The 22,657-nt window shown below is 45.7% G+C and overlaps 1 protein-coding gene across 5 annotated transcripts in view; it reads right to left on the bottom strand.

The window, feature by feature from the left end:
- The window catches only part of Agpat4 (1-acylglycerol-3-phosphate O-acyltransferase 4), a 139,766-nt gene that overhangs the window by 36,520 nt on the left and 80,589 nt on the right, over nucleotides 1-22,657 (bottom strand). For all 5 annotated transcript variants that reach the window (XM_013067163.3, XM_004868991.3, XM_004868992.4 and 2 more), the window contains exon 3: nucleotides 11,330-11,499. In XM_013067163.3, the coding sequence (XP_012922617.1) occupies nucleotides 11,330-11,499 (170 nt within the window). The remainder of the gene's footprint in view (nucleotides 1-11,329; nucleotides 11,500-22,657) is intronic.

Here is a 22,657-nt window from a genome sequence, read left to right on the forward strand (position 1 = left end):
CCGCTCTCCTCCCCTCTCTCCCTTTCCTCCCCACTGCCCTCACGGCCTCGTGTGACCATTAATCCTGATGTGTCAACTTCATTGGACTAAGAAATGCCTAATAGATAAGTGGAGCACCCTCCTGGGTCTGTCTAGGTGGGCCTTGGAGGCGTGACCTTGGGTCCTATGTCCGGTCCCTTTCCCTTTCTCTCTGGGACTGTTTCCCTGCTCTGCTTCCAGGCCACCACGAACTAACAAGTACCTTTGCTCTGCCATGCCCTTCCATCATGCTCCTGCCATGGAGTCAGCTAACCACAGACCGAGTCTCCTGAAACCATGAACAAAATTAAACCTCTCCTTCTTTAAGTTGTGGGAGTCAGGGATTGTATATGCAGGAAGAGAAAGCTGACTAAAGTACCTGGCCTCCTGCCCAGCCTAGGGGAGCCCTTGGTCCCTGCTTCCTTTCTTTTGCTTTTTGTACTGGGGATCCAACTCAGGACCTTCCACTTGTGAGGCAGGCAGCGGAACCACTGAGCTAAATCCCCGGCCCCCCTGCTTCCTTTCTTTTATGACAACCTCACAGTTGCAACTCAGCAAAGAGACCATAATCCGTGTCCCCTCCCTCACTGTTCAAAATAGAGAAAAAGTGTAAATAACTACTTTCTACCTTGTTTGAAAAAACAAAGTTCTTCTCTCATGGGGAAGAAAGAGCACAAACATCTTTCAGGTTTAGTGACCCCATTTTAATGGGTTTTGTTTTTGTTTTTGACAAAAATCTTACATGCAAATTCTTGGGGAGAGAACCTAGGCATACAAGCTAGAGCCCAGCTGAAGAATCCTGGTGGGGGAGCAAACTGGCTCCCCTAAGCTGGGCATGAGGCCATGTGCTTATGTAGGTCCGACACAATTCTAAACTGATGGGAACAGTACCCTCATTTTACAGATGATCAAACTGTGGCTCAGAGACATGAAGTAACTTTCTCAGAACCACATATTGTGTGGCTCATAGCTGGAGATACTGAAAACTTCAACCAGCTATCTGTCTAAGGCACTGCATTAGTGACCCTGGAGGCCCTGAGGAGGCAAATTAGAGAAAAAAATTTTCACTGGTGAACTAACTTATTTTCCTGGCGGGTTGAAAATATTTTTTAAACTATGTAGACTTGTACTCATTCCAAAAATCACTTGTAGTGGTGTACAGGAATTAAAAGACCATCTGGGGGTGTCACACCCTCCAAAGTGGTAGCCCCTGGGCTGGGCAGGGAACTGGTCTTATACAGCTGGTCGAAGCTGTCTGGAGGAACAAGCACTCATAGGTGTGTTTCCTGTGTATTTCTTAGTTGTGTTTCTGCCCCACAAGACTAAGCAGGTCTTAACGATTGGCCTTTGATGACCACTGTGGAAGAGAAAGGGCGGGTCTAACTGTGATGTGCAATCTTGGTACAGATCCAAAGGAGGTGACTGTGAGTCACGAATATGACTATATGAAAAGAAAAACAGTAAAGCAGAGAAAAAGAATAGCAGTTGTTCCTGAGGGGACAGGTTATAAGTGAATTTAATAGTATTGGATTTTCCCATTTTTTATTAGAAAAATAAGTGATTAATACCATCATGTTTTCACCATTTGCCTTGGGAATATAACTGAAGTTCTGGATCAAAAATGGTCTCTGTCTCTGATGATGAAAAGGAATAGGAGAAATTTGTTTTATATTGAAGTTCATCTTTCAATCCTAAAATTCTGGACCTTATCAATAGGCTAGGTATTGAAATTGGTTAATATTAGTAAGAAACTCATTAAAATATTAAAGTAGAAACTTTTTGCCATACACATTGAAGAAACTTCACTCATCTTCCTCTCCTTGCCAAGATTGTGCAGGAAGCTTCAGAATCAGATGTTCTGGTTCTAGCCAGATTCTTATGTGGCCCAGCAGTAACTTTGGTCAAGATACTTAACCCTGGGCCGGGGATGTAGCTCAGTGGCACAGTGCCTGCCTGGCAAGCCTGAGGCCCTGAGTTTAATTCCTGGAAAGGATACTTAACCTTCTGAGCTTTGGTTTTTCCCAGCTATGTTATGAAGAAAATAATACCTATGTTATAGTGTTCCCATAGAGATTTATTAGCATATATAAACTTACCAAAGCACAGAGTTGGGAACTTTACACAAAAGTGGTCAGTAGTTCGGAGCTATTGTTATTATCATGGGGCAAGTGGGTGTCTGAAACCTCTTTCCACTCAAGCCATTTTCCAAGCCACACTTTAGCACAAAAGCATCAACAGAGCATATGCATCCAAGCACTACCTGATAGGCACTATGCTAAGACTTACACAAGTTAACCCATTATGACTAATAGACTAGAAACTGCTATTAAAATATGCTTCAGTCCTCCAGGAAACAGATTAACAAGGTATAAACATCATGACTCTCTGAGGCCAATCAAAGGTTTCTATGTGTGGATAGCAACAGCTTTAAGAAAACACATCAATTTCACTGACTCTGGATTTACTTTGCAGGTCGACCTGACAGATTCTACTGATAATTTAGACAAGTGTACAGATACATTCAGACACAGTATGTCTAGAAACCTGTAGTACCACACCATCTGCAATCACAAAGGACTGAATGTCCCACCTAGCCATTTTCTGTTTGTTGTAGGGCCAGTGTTGTCATAGCATGTCCTACAGTTAAAAGTTTGTGAAACTTTCCAAGAGTGCACATTTGCGCACATTTGTGTGTATGTGTGAGACAGAGAGAGAGAGACAGAGAGAGAGAGAGAGAGAAACTGAGACAGAGAGAGTTGGGGGAAGTCTGAGAGGGCTGCCCAGTCCATGCAGTGAAGTAGGCAGAGCCAGGCCCTCCCATCATTCAGAACACCAGTTTCATGAGCCAGGAAGTCGGTGCCTCAGCCAGCTGGGCACCTCCAGTACAGAGCCCACTCAGTTGTAGTAAGAACTGTTTGTTGGGATCTGGTGCCTCCAACCCTGAGACTCCATGGCCTCTGAGTGAAAATGATCAGAACAAAGCCTGACTAGTTAAGATTTTCTCCACTGTGGCTGCCTGCCAAGTGGTAAGATGAAAATACCCAGTGCCAGTGTCTTAGGACAGCCCCTGTTTAGCCTTATTTCTACCCACCCCCCCAACACACATACACTGCGTAGGGAGCAGCAGAGAACCTGATCAGGGGCTGAGATAGTCAGCAAGATGGCCCTGGTCAAAGTATCATTTGCAGAACTATCTCTTTCTGGCTTTCTTTTGTTTTGTTTTGCTCTGCTTTTTGAGACAAGAATTCACGACTAAGTAGTTCAGGCCAGCCTTAAACTCACTATGCAGCCCAGGTCAGGCCTCAAACTCTCGGCCATCTTCCTACCTCAGCCTCCCCAGTGCTGGGATTACCACCACACCTGGCTCTTCCTCACTTTCAAATGGTCATTTCTGAAGGTTTATTAGTTGGGCTACCATTTGAGCCATCATTTGGGTTCACCCATGGCCATTTATTTCTACTAAATATATAAAATGAGGCACTTTAAGTGGAACTTTGAAATCAGGTGCAACATTTGTTAAAAAATAAGCAGGCCAAACTGTCCATACTTAGCCTTTGGTGTTTTTCCTGACCACAAGCTGGAGGCAAGTGGCAAATGTTTAGGTCTGATGGACACTGGCCTCGCTGTGTGGCCTGATCACTGCAGGGGATCAGCAGGTCAGCCAGCAGCCCAGCCTCTGTTTCTACTCTCTGCTCCAGATCTGTAACCTCAGACTGCCCTGTCTGTGCAAAGGTATTTAGCGAGGAGCACATTAGGCCAGGCATCACGCAGGCACTGGGACCCAGGGTGGACAGGATGATCCATGCCCTGGGGAGCTTAAGTCTAGCAGACCAAGAAAGAAAAAGCTGGAGATTTCTGTTATATCCCTGCCCCCACCCCTGGGGATCTGATCTTGAGCGGATGCTCTGTCCTGCAAGTGAGATGCACACACACAAGGAAGACCTGGAGGAATTAGCAGTGGTAGTGAACTTATGGCACACATATCTCCATGGGCTGTTTGTATCTTTGAAGGCTCTAAAATGTTCACCATCTCTGAGGAGTGCCTCTGAAGTCTAAGGGCCTAGTCAGAGTAAAATGCAGCAGATGAGAGTGGAGCTCAAGATGTGATCCAGGTATGTGCATGCCTGTGTGTGTACCTGTGTGCATCAAAAGGCGAGACTCCTTTTGTGCCAATCAGGACAGCTGAATGTAGCCCAGCCTTGCTTACAACACATTCTCTCCTCAGGCTTTCTCTGTCTTTCGATGCTCAGAGGAAAATGCTGTGGACTGTGTGCTACCAGAAAAGATCTCAAGAGAGCCCCCAAACAAAATGAACTCTGTTCCACGATTAGTCACCGGCACAGGGGAAATGCACAAACCAAACATAAAACAGAAGTGCTCTCTAAGAATTCATCTCTCTGGGACTGGAAGTAATCATATATCGTTTGTCAAAGACTGGCCAAATGCACAGAGCTCTGTGGCTCCAACAACATCTTCCCGGGCAGCCGACTCCTTCCCTCACCAAGGCCCACACCATCTTTGTCAGGCTGGTGAACAGACGTGCAAAGGGAAGATGAGCATTTGGGGACCCACAAGGAGGCTGAGGCCAGCAGGTATTTATCACATGGACTCTGCTATGGGGATGTGGAAGTCAGGGTAAGAGAGGTAGAGGGGAGCTCCCTCACACTCCCACGCCCACCTTTCTGAATGGCTGGCCCAGGTCCTTCCTGAAGTGGCCTCAGGGCTGAGCCGATGGGAGGACAGGCAGAGAGCTACCGGGCAGGTGAGGAATAAAGCTCCCCAAGGGCAAAGATAACCAGAGCTGTTGCCCTGTGCGAGGGGCAAAAAGACTACAGGGGTTTGCTGAATGGTTGCAGGAGCACAAGAGAGGGACTGCTCTTTCCCTGCAGAGTTCTCCCAGAGCAGAGGACAAAGCAGGAACAGTCTGCTGAGGGCCAGGAAGTGTGCCTTGGCTGGCATTGCTGCAAGCCAGCCTGGTTTATCTGGTCAGGGAGGGACAACTTTGACTTGTTGAAGACACTGCCCTCAGCTTCTGTGCAGTGAAGGAGGAGACCCTGAAAAAAGAGGAGACACCGCTACATTCAACTCCATTTCCAGGCCTGTGCTCACCATAAGCCCAGTGAGCTGCTGCACTTCTCCTTGGCCAGGGATTCCTGGGTGACCTTATCGGTCACCATTCTCTCAGGTTCCTTATCTTTGTCATGCCAGACCCCAGCACACCCGGCCCAAAGAGTGAGCACTTAGGGCAGAAAGTAGGATTCTTGTTCAGTTTCACTGTCACCAGGGGCCTGTGGAGATCTGCAGACAAAAGAGCTGATTAACCTTGCCTGGATGTCACAATGCTTTGTGCTGTGTGAAGATGGAGAGGATTTCAACTGCTTGGGGATGAAGCGCAGAGCTGCTGGACAAATCCCAGGTAGCACAACATTGGGCTCTGCCTTCCTTCCATGACCGTATCCTACTTTTCATTGCAAGAAAAGATGTGATGAGGTCAAAGGGACCCCACTTTGCACACCCACTTTGTGCTAGGCCCTTGAACCTAGGCATTTCACTTATATTATCCCATTAAAGCCTTATGACTCCATGAAATGGGAATTATTAACTGAGGGTCAGAAAAGTCAGCAAACCTCCCCATGGTCAGACAGTTGGTAAATGCAGGAGCCCACCCAAGCCACTGTTTTATTTCCCATGCTTTCTCCCCTTGTTGAGAACCATTCTGGAGTATATAGAGAAAAAAGAAATAATTATTCTTGGTACTGAGCACAGATGATCTGGAGTCCTTTCAAAGGATCCCCTTTTTGCCAAGTTTTAGATGTTCAAGAGAAAAACAGGAAACCTACGAATTTGGGGGATATTATAACCAATGGGGGTTTATAGAGTGTAACATCTGTGTAGCCTTTCCAAATGAATCTGTGTTGACACTCATCCTGTGGGAAAATTTTGGTTAGAAAAGTGATCCCCTTATAATAGAACCTTTTAAAATGTTGGTTTTCAACTACATGTGAGATTTCACAGGGAAAAAAAATTTTATTTAATGATGGTGATTAAAAGTGTCCTGGCAAAATGAAGGTGGAACACTGACAGTTTGGGTCTGGTTTCAGTGACTTTCTAGGTTCTAAGACATCGGCATGCTGTGACTTACACAGCTCATTCCTTTGCTTGGCCAAAGCAGCAGTGTTGACACCCAGACGTCATGGCCCCACAGTGACCTGGAGACCCAGAACCAGTGGCCAATGGAATGAGTTTCTCTGGGAGCCAATGTCTTTGGTCCCTGTGGGGAGTCTCTGAAGCACACACCCAGGACACACTCTGGGGACACAGTCTCACTGAGTGAAGGTACCATTTTATGACCTCCCTCCAGACACCGGTCCTGGTGGCTTCCACCCTCTATCCCTAGCTTTATAATCACTTAAAACAGTGGTAGCAAACCTATGGCACGCATGCTGCAGTGGACTGTTTGTATCATTGAATGCTCTAAAAGGTTCACCATCACTGACCTAGGATGCTTTAGGAAGGCTCCTAAAATCATACCTACTCTCCAAGGCTTTTCCCCAGTACCACCACCCTCTGGAGGGCTTTGGAGCCCACTGAGCTCCAAAATGTTAGAGGAGTTGTTAAAATATTGGCATTCCTCCCCACAGGCTGGTAAACAGGGCTTCCTAGACTCCAAACTCCGCTTCCCCACTCCTCTAATTCGCACTCGCCTCTGTGCAGAAATAATAATTCTGCTCTCCTCTCTCTGCAGTTCTCCTCGTGAAGAAACGTCAACATTTCAACCTGTGTCCAGGCCAAGCTGAACTATATTATATCCTTGGATAATGCTTACTAAGTGGAGAAAGTGAAGGACTCAGACTGAACATCCTTCGAAGGTGTGGCAAGGGGCCTCTGAAATGGCCCTGGAGTCTTGGCCTTGCCTCCCTGAGCATGGGCTTTCCTCTCTGGCTCACTGCTAACATGTGAAACAGACAGAGGTGATGGACATCCTTTCTAAGCTGTGGCTTTGGTCTGGGGTGCTCCACTGCTTGTGGCACATTCTGGAGGAAATGGCTGCTATGTCCAGGGGACCCTGTGCCTCAGCCCAGGTGGTCAGGATAGAGGCCTGCAGCAACCTGAGGTTGAGCTTGGAGGCAGGCTATGTACACATCCCATTTCCCTGTGGGACTGCCACCCTGGTGGGCACTGACCCAGCCTCATGGGTGATTCTTGCTGAGGGCCCTCTAAGTTGTACCTGGATTCCTGACTATGAAGCTGGGGTAACTGTCACACAGGTTGTGGTTCCAAACTCCTCAGTTTGGGGCTCATCACACTGCCACTGACAACTCAGACACACAGCTTCAAGGGTCTACAGGAAAATACTCCAGATGGCATCAGAATTCACCTCTAAGCTACAGCCCATCCACCCAATGAACACTGATGATAGTAATAGTACCATCCATGGAACGTAGGCCTGTACGGCTCAGACTCTGCACAAGCTTCACCTTGGCATATCTGTATCTCACTGAAGCAAAAAGACAAGCAAAGGGGTTCCGAAGCCTCAGAAACCTTGACCCTTGCCTGCATAGCCCAATTCATTTGGCACTGTGGTATGTAGCACATGCCCTTAGCTGTCCCTGGGCCACCCTTGTCTCTAGGGAGGATTTGCTATGTGTCAGAGATCCAAAGCCAAGCCTTTGGAGTCCTGGCCCTGGCTGTGATGGGCCAGCCTGGGCCTCCAAGGTGGGCTGGAAGTTGACCATCGGCCATACCAATGAGGGCCATGGAGTCTTTAAAAGATTGAAAGCCTCTTTTAGATAGAATCCCATCACTCTTCCCTCAAAACCAACTTAATAAACCCTGTTCAAGCACTTCTGCAAATTTCACTTACTTCCATTTAAACTCATTTTTTTCCTTGGTATGTTACAGGTGAGAATGATAAAAAATGCTTAGTCAGGAACCTTCTGGGGATTTTTTCTCCCTCTTCTTCTGTAAAAAGCAATCTCCTCAGACTCCAGAAGGATCTTGGTGTCATATGTTATTAGAGAAAAAAGGGAGATGAATAAGGGTTTCTTTTTGAAGGTCACTGAAGACAAAAGATATTGCTGATCAGCTGATATAACAAGATGCTATTCTCATCCTTTCTAACGTCATGGGATTCCTTGGGTCATTCGGGAAAGAGGTTAACATCATCTCATCTGGTGTCATCTGCTCTATGGGGGCCACAGGTCCCCTGGGAGGTGGCAAAGCTGCTCCCTCTAGGTAGGGAGGGCACTCCCGGGAGGACAAAGCCTGGTAGCTTTCACCTGCATCTGAAAGGTCCTGCCTTTCTCCCTCTTCCTCCTGGGCCTCCTCCAACTTGTCCGCCCTCATCCTCTCTACCAGTGCCCACCCTCTGACAGCATTTTTCTTCATTAGAATCCATACAGCAATGGTACTGGCCATTTCTCTGCTATTTGAAGGAAATGGAAATCATTCACCTCCTCTCAGCTCTCCCTCTGTTCTCAGGGAAGCACTTTGGTGAGAATTCAGAAAAGCTGAGGGTTCCACTGAGTGGGAATCCCAAGCTCTGGGAGAATGGGCAGCACTGTCCTGGTTGGGCTAAGGTTCTGAGACCCACAGACATCATATTGAGGTGGAGCTTCCCAAACTCCTAAATCCTCAATGGGGCCACCAACCAAGTTGGCAATATTCACACCACTTTACACACAGCACTTGTTTGGGTTTTAGTGGCACTATGTGAAATCCTCTAAATGGGGAATCCATTTAAGTTACTGAGGGGGGTGATGGAAAGTCCCAGTGCTTCAGGAAGGAGGGCATTCTGGTGAACCCCTAATACATCCACACCGGACCTCATGCCCATGGATGTAAAGTCACCGTGGGCTGTGATGGCTTTGGAAAACAAAAACCTTAAAGAGGAGTAAGTCAGAGGCACTGCAGCAAGACAGCTGCTCCTTCTCTGACTCTGGGTCCCCTCTGTAGCCTTTGGTCACCTCTGAAGCTTCTGTCCCTTCTCTGATTCTGGGTCCCTCTCCAGCACTGCATCCCCTTTCAGGGCTGGAGTCTCCTCTCAGCTCTGAGTCCTCTCTCTTGTGTCACTTTCCGGTGCAATGCCAGGTGTTCGTCTTTTCTCTTACCTGTGCCCGCCTCCCCCTAAGCAAAGCCTCTGGGCCATCTACTTGCTTCCGCTGTCTTCCGTTTGTGCTCCACCTTGTAAGCTCCTGTGGCTTGTCCCTAATGCAACTCCCACTTCAGAGCCAGCCCTGTGCATACCTTGAGCCAGGAGGGAGCCAGAAGGCCAGTCCCCCTGCAGTTAGCCTGTCATTTCTGGTCTCTGCAGCAGGTCTTGAGTTTCAGGCCCCAGCTTTTCTTCTCAACTTTATCTAGGGGTGTGGAAGAGTGGAGCTTTGGAATCAGACTCACTAGCTGCTGTCCCAGGGTAAATCACTTCCGAGCTCTTTTCTTTATAAAGTGTAAATGGTAATGTATAAGGGTTAGAAATGACACAGTCAGAGGCAGGCCACCCAAGTGCTCAGGGTCTCACTGCTACAAGGGCAGAGCAGGGGTTTGAAGGTGCCTTGGAGCCCAGCCGGCCCACTGGCCATAGGGACTCCTCCTTGCAACTACGCAGGTCTGCACACCTGAGCAGGAATGCCACAAAAACCACCCAGAAAACCAGGGACCACCAGCTGCCACTACACTGCACACTGAGCACAGGGTCCCAGAGACACTGGCACGTCAGTAGGTGAGTTCTACAACAGCTCTGTTCCAGCATGCAGGACACTATATTCCTTCTCTGGATCAGAAGAAGGGCCCTGTAACTAATAATCAGGGTCTATGACCAATGGGGTCAGTGACAAAGACATTTTAAGGGGTGGTCTTGCCTCAGAGAGAATGCAAACCAGAAAACTGTAAGTAAGACCTCTGTCTGAGGTCTCTAAGACAGAAGTAGGTAGGTACAGTAGTTCTCCCTTATCCATGGTCAACTATGGCCTGGAAATGTGGACTGAAAAATCCCAGAAATAAATAATTCATAGATATTTAATAACTTGTATTATAGCATATCATTATAATTATTCTACCTGATTAGTTATTGTTAATCACTTCATATGCCTAATTTATAGATTAGACTTTATCATGGATATGAATATATAGAAAAAAACATAAGACATATAGGGTTCAGAATTATCTGAAGTTTCAGGCATCCTCAGGATGTGTTGGAACTCACCCCAAGGATAAAGGGGGAGCACTGTATTAGAATTTTTGATTTTGTTCTGAAAATATATTTGGACACACACGCATAGAGATTTAAAAAAAAAAAACCATTGAAATTATAAATAGGAAAACAAAGGAGACCCTGTTGGCAAAAGGCTCTCTTCACCTGCCTGGAGGAACTAGACCACTGAATCCTCTAGTTCCATCTGTTCCATCTGTCCTCTGTGGCCTCAATCTTCTATATCCTAACACCATGATTTCATCTTCAAAGGCTACCAAAAGCAGGTGTGATGTGCGCCTGTTAGGGAACTGTTTCCAGTTTCCCAATCTCCAAGTTGTGGTGCAAACTGCCAGAGCCTTTACTTCCTTGATCCAATATATGCTGTGGCTTCTCCAGCAATAACTGAGTGCTCTTGATGACTTTGACTCACTTACATGGTACAGCCTCAACCACGATATGCCTTGATGTGTTAAAAATGGCAAAGGTCAACTGAAGAGACCCAGTTCCAATGCACACAAGCTATGTGCAAGAAGTCAAACTAATTGAGGGGAAAGAGAATTTAATATTCTAAATTCAGCAGTTCAAACTTTCTTACTTAGGATTTAACTTTTTTAAGCCTATATCAATCAAAGTTAGCAATTAACTTTTTTTAAGCTTATAGCAATAAAATTCAGAGGTGAACTGTGCCTGCTACCCAAGCAAGCAGTAGAGTAATTAAGAATATGAATCGAAGTCAGACTAAACAAGTTCAAATCCAATAACAGCTCTGTGAGCAGAAATTTAAACTCTCTATAACTTAGTGTTTTAAGGAGGGAAGGTAGTATGTCATCTAGTTACTCACAAATGTCTCTGTAAGGGCTAAATAAACTAACTGTATATAAAATACATGGCAGGTAGTTATAGTTGAATACCTCTTGTTATTGTTTTTAAGATGTTAACCCTGATCCCAAGATGTTGGATCCTAAGCAAGAATGAAAAGCAGTTTTTAAAGAACATTTCATCTTGTAAAAACAAAACTCTGCTGATTCTTCTGCAAATTCTAAATGATCAAGAGCAAAAAAGGGAAGTTACAGTACTGACACACAGAAATGAGTGAGGCATCTGAACATGCCTGCCACTTACCCCTAAGATCCCAAGGCGCTCAGACAGGCTCCAGCCACAGAGAAAGTCGATTTCAAACTTGTGGTTCAGGATCACGATGGCATTTTCCTTTCCATACTTGGGGTAGACGTGTGGGTCTGTATATATGGTGCACTCCGTACCTGACCACCACTCCAGCAACATCACCAGCTCTAGAATAAACCATAGTGACAGGCAGACAAGATGTTTATTTCACCAGCCTATGATCTCAGGGCAGGCAGTTCTTCTGGGCCATGCTGGGAGAGAGAGCAGCTTTTAGGGTAATGTTCTGGGTCATTTTAGCCCAGACTCCAATCCTTAAAAGGGTTTAAAGGCAAAAGGAACAGTGAAAAAGATTCCAAGGGATGAAGAGGAAGCTTTGAGACAGCCAATGACTAATATTCCTTGATTAATTAATTAACCTGCCGAGAAAATAAATTGGAGAGTCTGAATCCACCAAGCATCTGTCCCCTTGGGTTGACAGAGCTTGGAAAGGCAGTATGAGGTGATATAGAGAATTCTTACCATCCTGGAAAATGACTAATTGGTATACTTATAAAGTCCATCAAAGAATACTAAGTACCCAGCTTTTCTCCCCCTTGATGACACGGGAGGGCACCAGGACTAATGGAGGACTGTAGTGTATGGTAGCAAAAGTTCCAGCACTGGAAGTTCAAAGGTACATCAGAGTCATCATTCTGAAGGCTCCAATAAAACTACTAGCACATTCTCTGAAGGATCTTGAGAACAGGGGATAAAGACCTTTGAGTTTATTCTTCAGTGACTCCTCTAGTCTTCTTGGCCAGTTTCCTACCTGGTAGCCTCAGGAAAACTCCTCTGGCAAAAACTGCCCAGAAACACAGTTAAATGTTGCTGACGATATAGCATCTGAAATGAATTTTTAAAGCAGAAGGTGTTGGCAGGTGGATAGGTGGGTACATGAGCCATCTGCAAAAGTCATACCCCCTTTTATGACCAGTTAGCAGGCTACACATTTGGCTGTGGGCTCTCCATGCCACATGCACACAAAGGTGGGTGGGTCTGAATTTGTCTGCCCTTAGAGGCTGGATCTGAGCACCAAAACCTTCTGGAAGGCCATGGTCTAGCTTCCAAGCAGTGGCACTGTGGGGCTGTAGACGAGCCAACCCCAAGTACTGCAGCATCCTCATCTCTGGAGTGGGGTTTCCTCGGGGCATGGCACACATTAAGCTCCTACAAATTGAAAGTATCAGTATAATTACAAACAAAAACACCCCTTTTCTTTCCCAGAAGTGGGTGATAAGATGTGTTTATTTCTAGTTGTCCCACTGGGTACTGATATTGGTGGCAGCTAGAAAGTAACAAGTCAGTAACAAAGAGATGGGAAGGGGAGGAGGGGATACAGCACAACATGCACCCAAGCAAGGCAGCTGACAAAGGGACCCATTGTTTCCACTGGGTAAGCAGAGGATCCTAGGGCTGCACGAATTTCCTCTAAGAACCTGGATGGGTAGGAGCCACCTACTCCATTACTGGCACATGGAAGCTGGGGACTCAGCTGAATGACTTGCGTGACCCACATCTCCAATGTGGCACAGCCCACGGTGGAATGTCTCCGTGCTCCTCCTCCCTGCCTAAAGCCAGTTTGCTCCTCCACCATTCACATGCTCCCACCCAGTCATGCCCTCCCTGAAGGCTCTATCAGGGCTTGTCATTACAACATGAGATTATCTCCTCCATCATAGACCACAGCCCCACAGCAACCCTGGCCAAATTCCAACATTTAGCAAGCACCTGGCACCTGGCACATTGGTGCTTTTGAACAATATTGTGTGTTTACCTAGATGTAATGGCAATGAATACCAAGAACTAAGATCAGAACCCTGTCCTCTTAAGGAATACTGCCCAGAGCAAGAGAGGTCAACAATTCCAAAACAGTGTGACAAGGACAAGAAGAAAGATTTGTTTAGTGCATTGTTGGCAGATGTCAGGCTCAGGAGCCAAGAATCAGACCCAGGCAGGCACCATACCTGGTTGGGCCACATACTATCATGAGATTTTACATGTTTCTCAATGTCTCCTGTCTGTAAACTAGGGATAGCTAACGCTTTTGGAGATGCTGTGCATATGACATATGACCATATGTTCAAGGCACCCAGAAGGATATCAAGCATAGTAGATAATCAGTAAATAGCCAACTTTTATTACCATTATATGCATGACAACTTTATCACACACAAGGGTCTGTGACCACTGAAGGTGTGTGGTGGGGGGAGACTCACAGAGAGTCCTGCAGAGAACTGTGCAGAGTTCTGGTTGATGGTTTCATCCTAAAGGTAATGAGGAGCCACTGGAGCATCCGTAAATAGACCCACATCAGCATCCAATTTGCATTTTGAAACATCACTCAGACTGACGTGGGGACAGATTGATATAGGGAAAGCAGAAGCAGAGAGTGCAGTGAAGAAGGAACTGTGGCAGCCCAGTGGAGGGACAGTGGCTGAGACAGGTGTGCAGCAGTGAGTAGGACCAAATTGTTAGTCATCTCAGCAGGTTGCTGACTACAGCTGAACTCCAAACCTCACTGGCTAGAGGAGTTTTATACCCCTCTTTCCATCTCTGTCTCTCTTTTTCTTTCACTGCCCCCCCCACTTTCTCCTATAAGTTTTCCAATTGTTTTTTTAGTCACAAGAAACTTAATTATATAGTCTCATTGTAAAACAATCAACCAATCTAGAAGTACATACAGGAAAATGCAACACTCCCCTTGATAACTTTGGAAGGTGGCAGCTAGGTTAGCCTGAACTACATTTCCCAGACTCCCTTTCCAGACTCCCTTTCTTGTATGTCTCTGGGTAGAGGGCGCCACACTCCTGGAGGTTTGGAGAGTGGAAGGGAAGAAGTGTCATTTTGTAGTTCACACATGCTGTTGCTCTGCTGATTCACGGCTTACATGCGTGTAAAACAGCTGCTGGGCCTGCAATTGCTTCTTCTCCTTCCCCTGATTCTTCTTCAGCTTCTCTGACTTCCATGCCACGTGCTTGGGCAGGACACCTACTGCATCAATGCCAGATTCCCTACCAGTGCCAGATCCCCACCACTGCCAGAACTTTATCAGTGCTAAATCCCCATCAGTGCAAGATGCCACAAGTGCTAAATCCCCATCAATGCCAGATTTCCAGATGCGATAAGAACTGATGAATGTTTGAGCCCATACTCATGGGTTCCAGCTCCTGTTTGGAGGCTCTAACCTCTTGTTCTACCCCGATTTATATCCCTCACCCTTCTTGACTACCTGCCATTTGGACTCCAGGCTCTACCTGACAAAGCAGGAAAGCCTTCCAGAAGCTCCCGGACCAGCCCCATGGTTGATAAGGCCAGTTCCTTGTGACCAGCCCTTTTGTGGCTGTGCACATGCCATGCTCTTGCAATGACTCTGCTTCTGGGCTGAACCTGACTGAGAAGTTTCCTCTTTACCTCCCCGCCTCCCTTTCCTCTGAGTTAACCATTAAGAACAGTGGTTCGCCGCCTGCTGCGCAAGTGCAAGGACCCGGGTACCAAAAAAAAAAAAAAAAAAGGCTGGGGTTGTAGCTCAATGGCGCCGCACCTGCCTGGCAAGCGCAAGGTCCTGAATTCGATCCCCAGTACCGCCAAAAAAAAGAACAGTGTGAGTCTGAACATTTTGGAGCAGGATCTTCTAATCCTTCTCCTAGGCATGCGTTTATGGACACACACACCACCCCTCCAAGTGTGTTCATATTTATGTTTCCAAACAGTATTTTTTTAAAGTTTATTTTTAATCTTTGAGTTTAATTTTTTTTTTTTTTTTTGGTACCTGCGATCGAACTCGGGTCCTTCCGCTTGCGACGCAGGCGGCGGAACCACTGAGCTAAATCCCCGGCTCTTTGAGTTTAATTTTAATGTGTAACTCTTTGCTTCTAGAAAGCAACTGATATTTCCCTGTTTTATAGGTAATCAGGAAATATTTATTGAGCACTGTAGGTGCTCACATAGTAGGTGCTTTATTTGTGATACTGCACTGTATACACAATGTAAAGCACTATATTATCCTCATTTGAAACATGAAGGGCCAGGGATTTAGCTCAGCAGTTCTGGCACCTACCTTGCAAGCGCAAGGTCCCAAGTTCGATCCCCGGTACCAAAAAAGAAATACGAAGAAATGGATAATCTCCTATTCTTTGTTCACTGAATGAAATTTCCATTTCCAAGTCAAAAGTAGCCAGAATGTCAATTTCATAAAGTCCAATACAATAGCTGCATAGCAGTTGGCGGTGTGGATGTAACCTGATGTATTCAGCCATCTTTCCAATGATTGTCCCTTGTATTTTTACTGTTATAAATAATATTGTAGCAAACATCTTTGAAAACATATTGCTTTAAATATATTCATACAAATATTTCTCCAGCATAGATATACTAAAAAGTGGAATTATAAATTGAAAAGTAGACATATTTTAATTTTTTGGATGCTTTCAAATTGTCCTCAAAAAAATCTTTCCAAACTATGCTTGACTCAACAATGTACCAAGAGGTCCTTTCTCTATTTCCTGAATTCACAGTACAAGCTCCTTGAGGGCTGAGACCAAGTGTGTCCTTCAGCACATGTTCCTATTGTAGACAGAGTTCTTGACATCCTTGAGCACAGGGCCATGTCTGGTTCATCTCTGTTTCCTGTCTTTGCCCAAATAGCCAACACATGGTAGAAACTCAACTTTTGGCTTTATTTGAGTGACTCCCTAGGACGTTTTAGTTGGATATTCCTATGCAAATAATTATATACAACTTAGAAATATCTTCATCAGTTCAGGTTTCACTTACTCTCCTGCAGTGTTCTTAGCAATGCTGCCCGACCTTAGCCTGGGGTCTCCTGGGGTCCTGTGGGTGTTGGTGGCTCCATCAATGCTAACACAAGTTTCATCCTGTCCTGCCCACCCTTACCACCCACCAGTGATGGCAGATCTCAAAATTGCTCTCTTTCTCCTCTCACAAATCTTCATCCCTCCATGGTCTTTCAAAGGACATGTTATTTGGCACTTGCAATTTAACTCAGCGAGTTACCAAAAGGCACTGGAGTGATAGATCCTGACCAGAAGTGTTAGGCAATTTCCATTGCTGTGATAAAACACTTAAGATAAATCAACCTAAAGGAGAAAAGCTTTATTTTGGCTCATGGGTCTATGGTTGGCTGGCTCTGTTGCTTTGGAACTGTGGTGGCAGGCAAGTATGTGTTGAAGCAAAATGGCTCTCCTCATGGCAGCCAGAAAGCAAAAGGTGTGTGTGTGTGTGTGTGTGTGTGTGTGTGTGAAGGATTAAGTGAAAGAAAGGATTAGGTTCCCAACATCCCCTTTAGGGGACCTAAGCTCCTCCCACTAGGCCCCACCTGCTAAAGGTTCCTCCACTTCCCATAGTGCCACAGACTGATGACAAAGCCTTTAGCACATGGGCCTTTGAGGGACAGGTCAGATCCTAATGGTAGGGAATGTGAGGGGCCTGGAAGAAAGCAGAGCCTCCACTGTCTAGTTAGGGGACAAATCACGGGCCAAGAACTTCAGTTCACCATCCTGTAACAACCACTGTGACATCAGAAGCCATTAGTCAATCTATAAGGGCCAATCCAAGAGAAGCAAAGAGGTTTTTGCCTGGAAGCATTTGGCTTCCTAGTTAGCATCCCGACTAATTAATATTCAAAGCAATCAAAGTTTTTACCTAGTAAGAATTGGAGCCATTAGTCAAGCAGTCAATTGAAAAACAATAAACCTGATAGTAAAATAATTCATCAAATGAAAATTGAAGCAGAAGGGGAAAGAGGGAGGTGCTCCTTATGTTCCTACTGCCCCGAAGGGCCCACAGACTGCAAATGAATTGCCCTGAGAGGGACTTTCTAGGGAGAAGTGCAGAAAGGAAGCTGGGCCAGCAACGTTCCAGAGACTGGAGACAGTCCAGGTCATCTGCTGCTGCATCTGCCCAAGGCCTGCCCCACATGTCTGCTGAGCACACAGCATCATCCTGTCCAGGTCTGTGGTACATACTGGCTGGAGGCACACTGGGTGGAAAGCACCTATAGATGTGGAAATTGCAGGGAGTCAGAATCACCAGGTCCTCACCCAGGAAGGGCACCTGGGAGCAATCAGGTGCTGCCAAGTAAAGAGATCAGCGCACACACACACACACACACACACACACACACACACCTCCTTGTGCTATGCCAAGGTTACTTAGTGAGCACTAACCCAGACAGTGCCACTAGAGCCCACTGTGACTTGATGCTAAGAGAGGAGGGCAAAGAGAATAAAGGGGTGGGAATGAGGAAGATTAAAGTGGAAGGATCACACCTTGATCACCTGCAACACAAAGACAAAATATATTATAGTTTATTATAAAGATTATTATAGTTTATTATTATTAAAAGTTTATTATAAAGCTTATTATAAAGTTTATTATAAAGATTAGATATGTTGAAGCAGGGGTCTGCAACCCTGGTGTGTGGTCCAGTACTGGTCCATAGGCTGTTAGGAATCATTCCCCAAGACTAAATGACTGCCTGAGCTTCACCTCCTTCAGAGCAGCCATGGCATTAGATTCTCAGAGGAGATAGAACCCTACTCTCAACTGTGAATGCAAGGGATCTAGGTTGCATGCTTTTATGAGACTCTAACATAATAATAATCATAGAAATGAAGTGTACAATAAATATAATGTGCTTGAATTATCCTGAAGTCACTCCTCCCCCATCTGTGGAAAATTTGTCTTCCATGTAATTGGTCCTTATTGTCAAAATGGTTGGAGACTGCTGTGCCAAAGTACTGAAAGCACTGACTACATACCCAGCACATACCCAGTGCTTTTTCTTCTCCCAAATGTTACTGCTCTTAACAGTAGTAAAACATCAATGGTACAAAAGAAATAAGGGAGAGAGAAACTCAGACAAGAAAGAAATGAGGAACATGCACCGGCCAGAGGCTGTTGTCCTGAACCCTGCTCCCTCTTGCTCTGTCCTGACCTCTACAGTTGTTAAGTAGTCAAGGACCTGGTTCCAAGCTGGTCAGGACCCTGGGCTCCAACTCGTCCCTGCAAAACCCCAGTGACGCACCACACTTGCAGACCCTCTTCTCTCTGGCATAGGCAGGTGGGGAGCTGCGAGGCCACTCATCCCCACGGCCCTTTCCTGGGTTCCTGCACACCCACAGCCCCAGACAGCTTCTCCTTTCCTCTCCTCTCCTCCCCTTCCCTCCCCTCCTTTCTCCTCTCCTCTAGGCCAAGCTGGTAGAAGTGCTGAGGAGAAATCGACCAAAAGGAGGAGGGAGGCACAGATTCTACAGGTAAGACCTGGAAATCTACAGACTACTGGCAGGAGACCTGAAGAGTAGAGGGCTTGTTGTACAAGTCAGTATGGCCAGGAGCAACTCGACAAGGGAGATAGCTTTTTTATCATTCACTTTATCTAATTTTAATAATGACAGAATTACATAATTATATGTTATGTATAATATTATAAGTATGTGTAGTTATATATTTATAACAGCTTTTATAATTTAATTTTTAACTGATAAAAACTTAAGTGAGAAATTAAACCTCTCTTTCTCAAAAGTCTCCAAAAATACAAAAAAATGCAGCTGGAAAGATCACGGTGCACGAGCTGTTTGTTCCCCATAGTGACGTGGAGCACAAGTGTTTCTGGTTCTCTCTGAGGCATGAGGTCTGGAAGAGCCAGGTAGTAGTGCTCTTTTTCCCCCGAGGCCTACACTTCCTCCTGAGGTCAGTTTGCAAATTGTAAAGTGCCCATTAGACCCACCTGCTTCAGGCCCTGTAAAAACACTGAAATGAAAACATGAAATCAAACAATTAGTGAGAGCTGAGTAAACAAGAAGGCCTGGCCCCAGCTCAGGCCCCAAGGTCAACTGACGCAGGTGTAGAGCCACACAGCCCAGAAGGGCCCTCCCCAGTGAGCCCAGAGAAACGGCAGAGGGTGCACAGTGAAAACCCTATGTGATCTAGTGCTTAATTCGGACTCTGGGATTTATTGTCCAAGCCTGGTCCCCAAACTGTGGCTCTGTTGTAAAACCCTTGATCCCCCTTCCTGCCTTCACAGTGTCCATAAGCAGCTCCACATGTGGTGGAACAGGGCTCCACTGCCCACCACACCCCATACACCGTGCTCATTGCTCCCTCCCTTTAGCCACTTCATCCTCTCTACCAAGCCTGACCTAGCCTCCCAGGCTCCACACATGCTCACATGTCTCCAGAACCTGTTCTGAATCAAAAGGTGCAAGGACATCATGTCTTCATGACACTAAGGGTACTCTGTTCACTTGGAGACTCACACTTTATTTTAAGCTATTTCTAGTTAACTCTCTACTATATGCATCTTCTCCATAACAGACTTCAATGTGCTCTTCCTGTGACACCAGACTGAGAGCTCAGCTTTATATGCAAAATTTTCATCTCCATCCTGGAATCTTCCAAATATCTGCACATCCCACTTACCTGCCCAGACCACAGAGAGAAGCTGTGGCAAGACAACCACCATCTAAGAAGAAGGCAGAACATAAGTTCCTTGCCAGGAGCCAGGGTCTTTCTCTGAGGTTAGGGATGGAATTTCCCAGTCTGATGTTTTAGGGGATCCTTTTAACTTCTCATTATTTTAGAATAATTTTCGAAGCTCTGGAACACCATCAAGACTTGATTTGTTCTGATAGATCACTGTCCTCAGTGGAGTGATACTGCCCCCAAAGCCAATTTGTTTGGGAATAGAAAATGTGGAAAACTAAATTCTTTCTTTATTTTTGGTGTTGGGGATTGAACCCAGAGCCTTGCCAGTGCCAGGGAAGTGCTCTATCACTGAGTTACCACCCAATTCTTACCCTTTCATGTGTAAAGCACATACATACAGCATGTATATAGGTACTGTGTATAGACTATCTCTAGTATTAACATTTCAGAGAGAAGATTAGGAAAGAAAAGTCTGAAAAGGGCCAGCCCCTCTGTCCCTGTCCTTCTGCCCATCTGAGATGCCCAGTCTGTAGGACTGGTCCAGGCAGAGCTCCGAGGGAGTGCACCAGCTGGTGTGTGCTCTGCAGTCCATGGTAATCAGGTACCCCCCACCTTGGCCTGGTACTGCAGGTCAGGGGAGTGTGGGGTTCTGATCCACACCCTTCTCTGCTCCCAGCCCCACAGCACATTCCCTGTGCTGGGCACAGACTTTGAGATAGAAGATGCTATGAATTGTAGACACAGAGTGAGTAATGTTAGGTAAGCAGCTCTACCTCTCATTACAGGGCACATCCAGAAAGGGTGAGGTCAGAGGGAAGGATGGCTGGAGGGGTGCCAAGTGGGGCACATGGACAAGGATGGGCTGGTGCTTCCTGTTCTCTGTCCAGATGTTCCATGGGAGGGAGGGAGGTGGCTGTCAGCCTCCCATCACCCACTGCCATCATATAGGCTTCTCAAACTCATAGCCAAGAGGTGGCTCAGGGGTCACCAAGTGGATACAATGTCCAGGCATCTTGGATCTGCTAGTCCTGGGTTCTTATTCACTCTTCCATCAACGGAGAGACACTTCAAAGACATAACAACTAAATGTGGTCCTTTTATAAATCCTGATTTAGACACTTTAAATGTTCAAGAAGAAGGATAAGGAAGAGTAGAAGAGGCCTGTGCAGTACCAGGGTTGTGCCCCAACGCCTTTCCCAGAGAGGCTTCCTGGTGTGGGCTGGGGGCTCCCAGGAAGACAGTCCCTGGCCGGCAGTCCCACCGCAGACACTGCGCCTTTGGCGCTTCTATCTTCTTTTCTCTCAGAGAAAAAGAAGGCCAAAGCTCCCCCGCTGCCATCCCAGTCTCCTAAGGTAGAGAAGCTCAGCCGGTCCTAGCACCCGGAAGGAAGCTCCCTGCCTCCGTCCCAGGATCCTAGGGCAGAGAAGGTGAGCCGCGTGAGCACCAGAAGCAACCCCCCCCCCCAGCATGGAAATGAGAAAACACATAAACAAGCCTCAAAAACAGACTTCCAGATCACCTACAGCAACCCCAAAGGGAAATGAGATGGAACAATCTGATACTCAACCACCTGGACTCTCTGAACTGGCAACAAAAGAGGATCTGGGAAAAATGAAATCAGAAATAATTACTCAGATAACAGCAAAGATTGTGCCCATAGTGAGAGACTGATTAATAAATCTAGAGAGGACACAGATAAAAAAATAGAGGATCTGAGGAACATGATGGAATCCCAACATAGGAAACAAATGGAATCCATAAAACAGATACAAACAGATTTCCAAGAGATTAAAAACTCCATCAAAAGTCTGCACAGCAGAATGAACCAATGTGAGGATACAATTTCACATATAGAAGATAAGATTGTAATTAGTGAGGAGGAAAAGAAAAATTGCTTTAACATTGTAAGGGAACATGAGAAATCAATCCAGCAGCTGCTAGACGATTCAAAGAAGAATAACATAAGACTGATTGGAGTCAATGAAGAAAGAGGAGATAGTGCAGATGACATAAAAAAACTGTTCACAGAAGTGATGGCAGAAAACTTCCCAAGGAGGGGAAAAGAACTTGACATACAGATAAGGAAGGCATATGGGACTCCAACTAGCCTGAATCAAAAAGAATCTACACATAGGCATATAATAGTTAGGATTCCAGAAATCCAACAGAAGAACAAAATTCTATAAGCAGTGAGAGAAAAGAAACAAATCCCATACAAAGGAAAGCCCATCAGAATCACAGCAGACTTCTCAATGCAAACCCTCAAGGCAAGAAGAGCTTGGAGTGAAATATTGCAAGCCCTAAAGGAAAACAGCCTCCAACCCACATTGATGTACCCTGCAAAACTATCTTTCAAAATTGATGATGAAAGAAGATACTTTCATGACAAAGAGCACCTTAGGAACTTCATGAATACTAAACCAGCACTCTAAAAAATTTTAGACAAAATCCTAGGAAAAGACGACAAGGATCACAACCCCAGGAAGCAAAGCAGAATGAATCCACCGAGTGCAACAAGAAATTAAAAGCAAAGTGAGAGAATCCAACAAAAAGAAAAAGTCATGACAATGATAAGTCAATACATATCAGTTATAACCATCAATGTTAATGGTCTCAACTCACCAGTCAAAAGAAATGGACTGGCAGAATGGGTCAAGAAGCAAGATCCAACAATATGCTGCATACAAGACACACAATTCAAAAAGAAACTCAGAGACTGAAAGTTAAGGGGTGGAAAATAATGCTCCATGTGACAGGAACCAGAAAAAAAGCAGGAGTAGCTATCCTCTTTACAGATCAAGTGGATTTCAAACCCACACTCATTAAGAGAGACAAAGAAGG

The sequence above is a fragment of the Heterocephalus glaber genome, unplaced genomic scaffold, assembly GCF_053883595.1.
Source record: "Heterocephalus glaber isolate CG9 unplaced genomic scaffold, H.glaber_assembly_v1.0 deba00001523, whole genome shotgun sequence".
Classification (NCBI taxonomy): Eukaryota; Metazoa; Chordata; class Mammalia; order Rodentia; family Bathyergidae; genus Heterocephalus; species Heterocephalus glaber.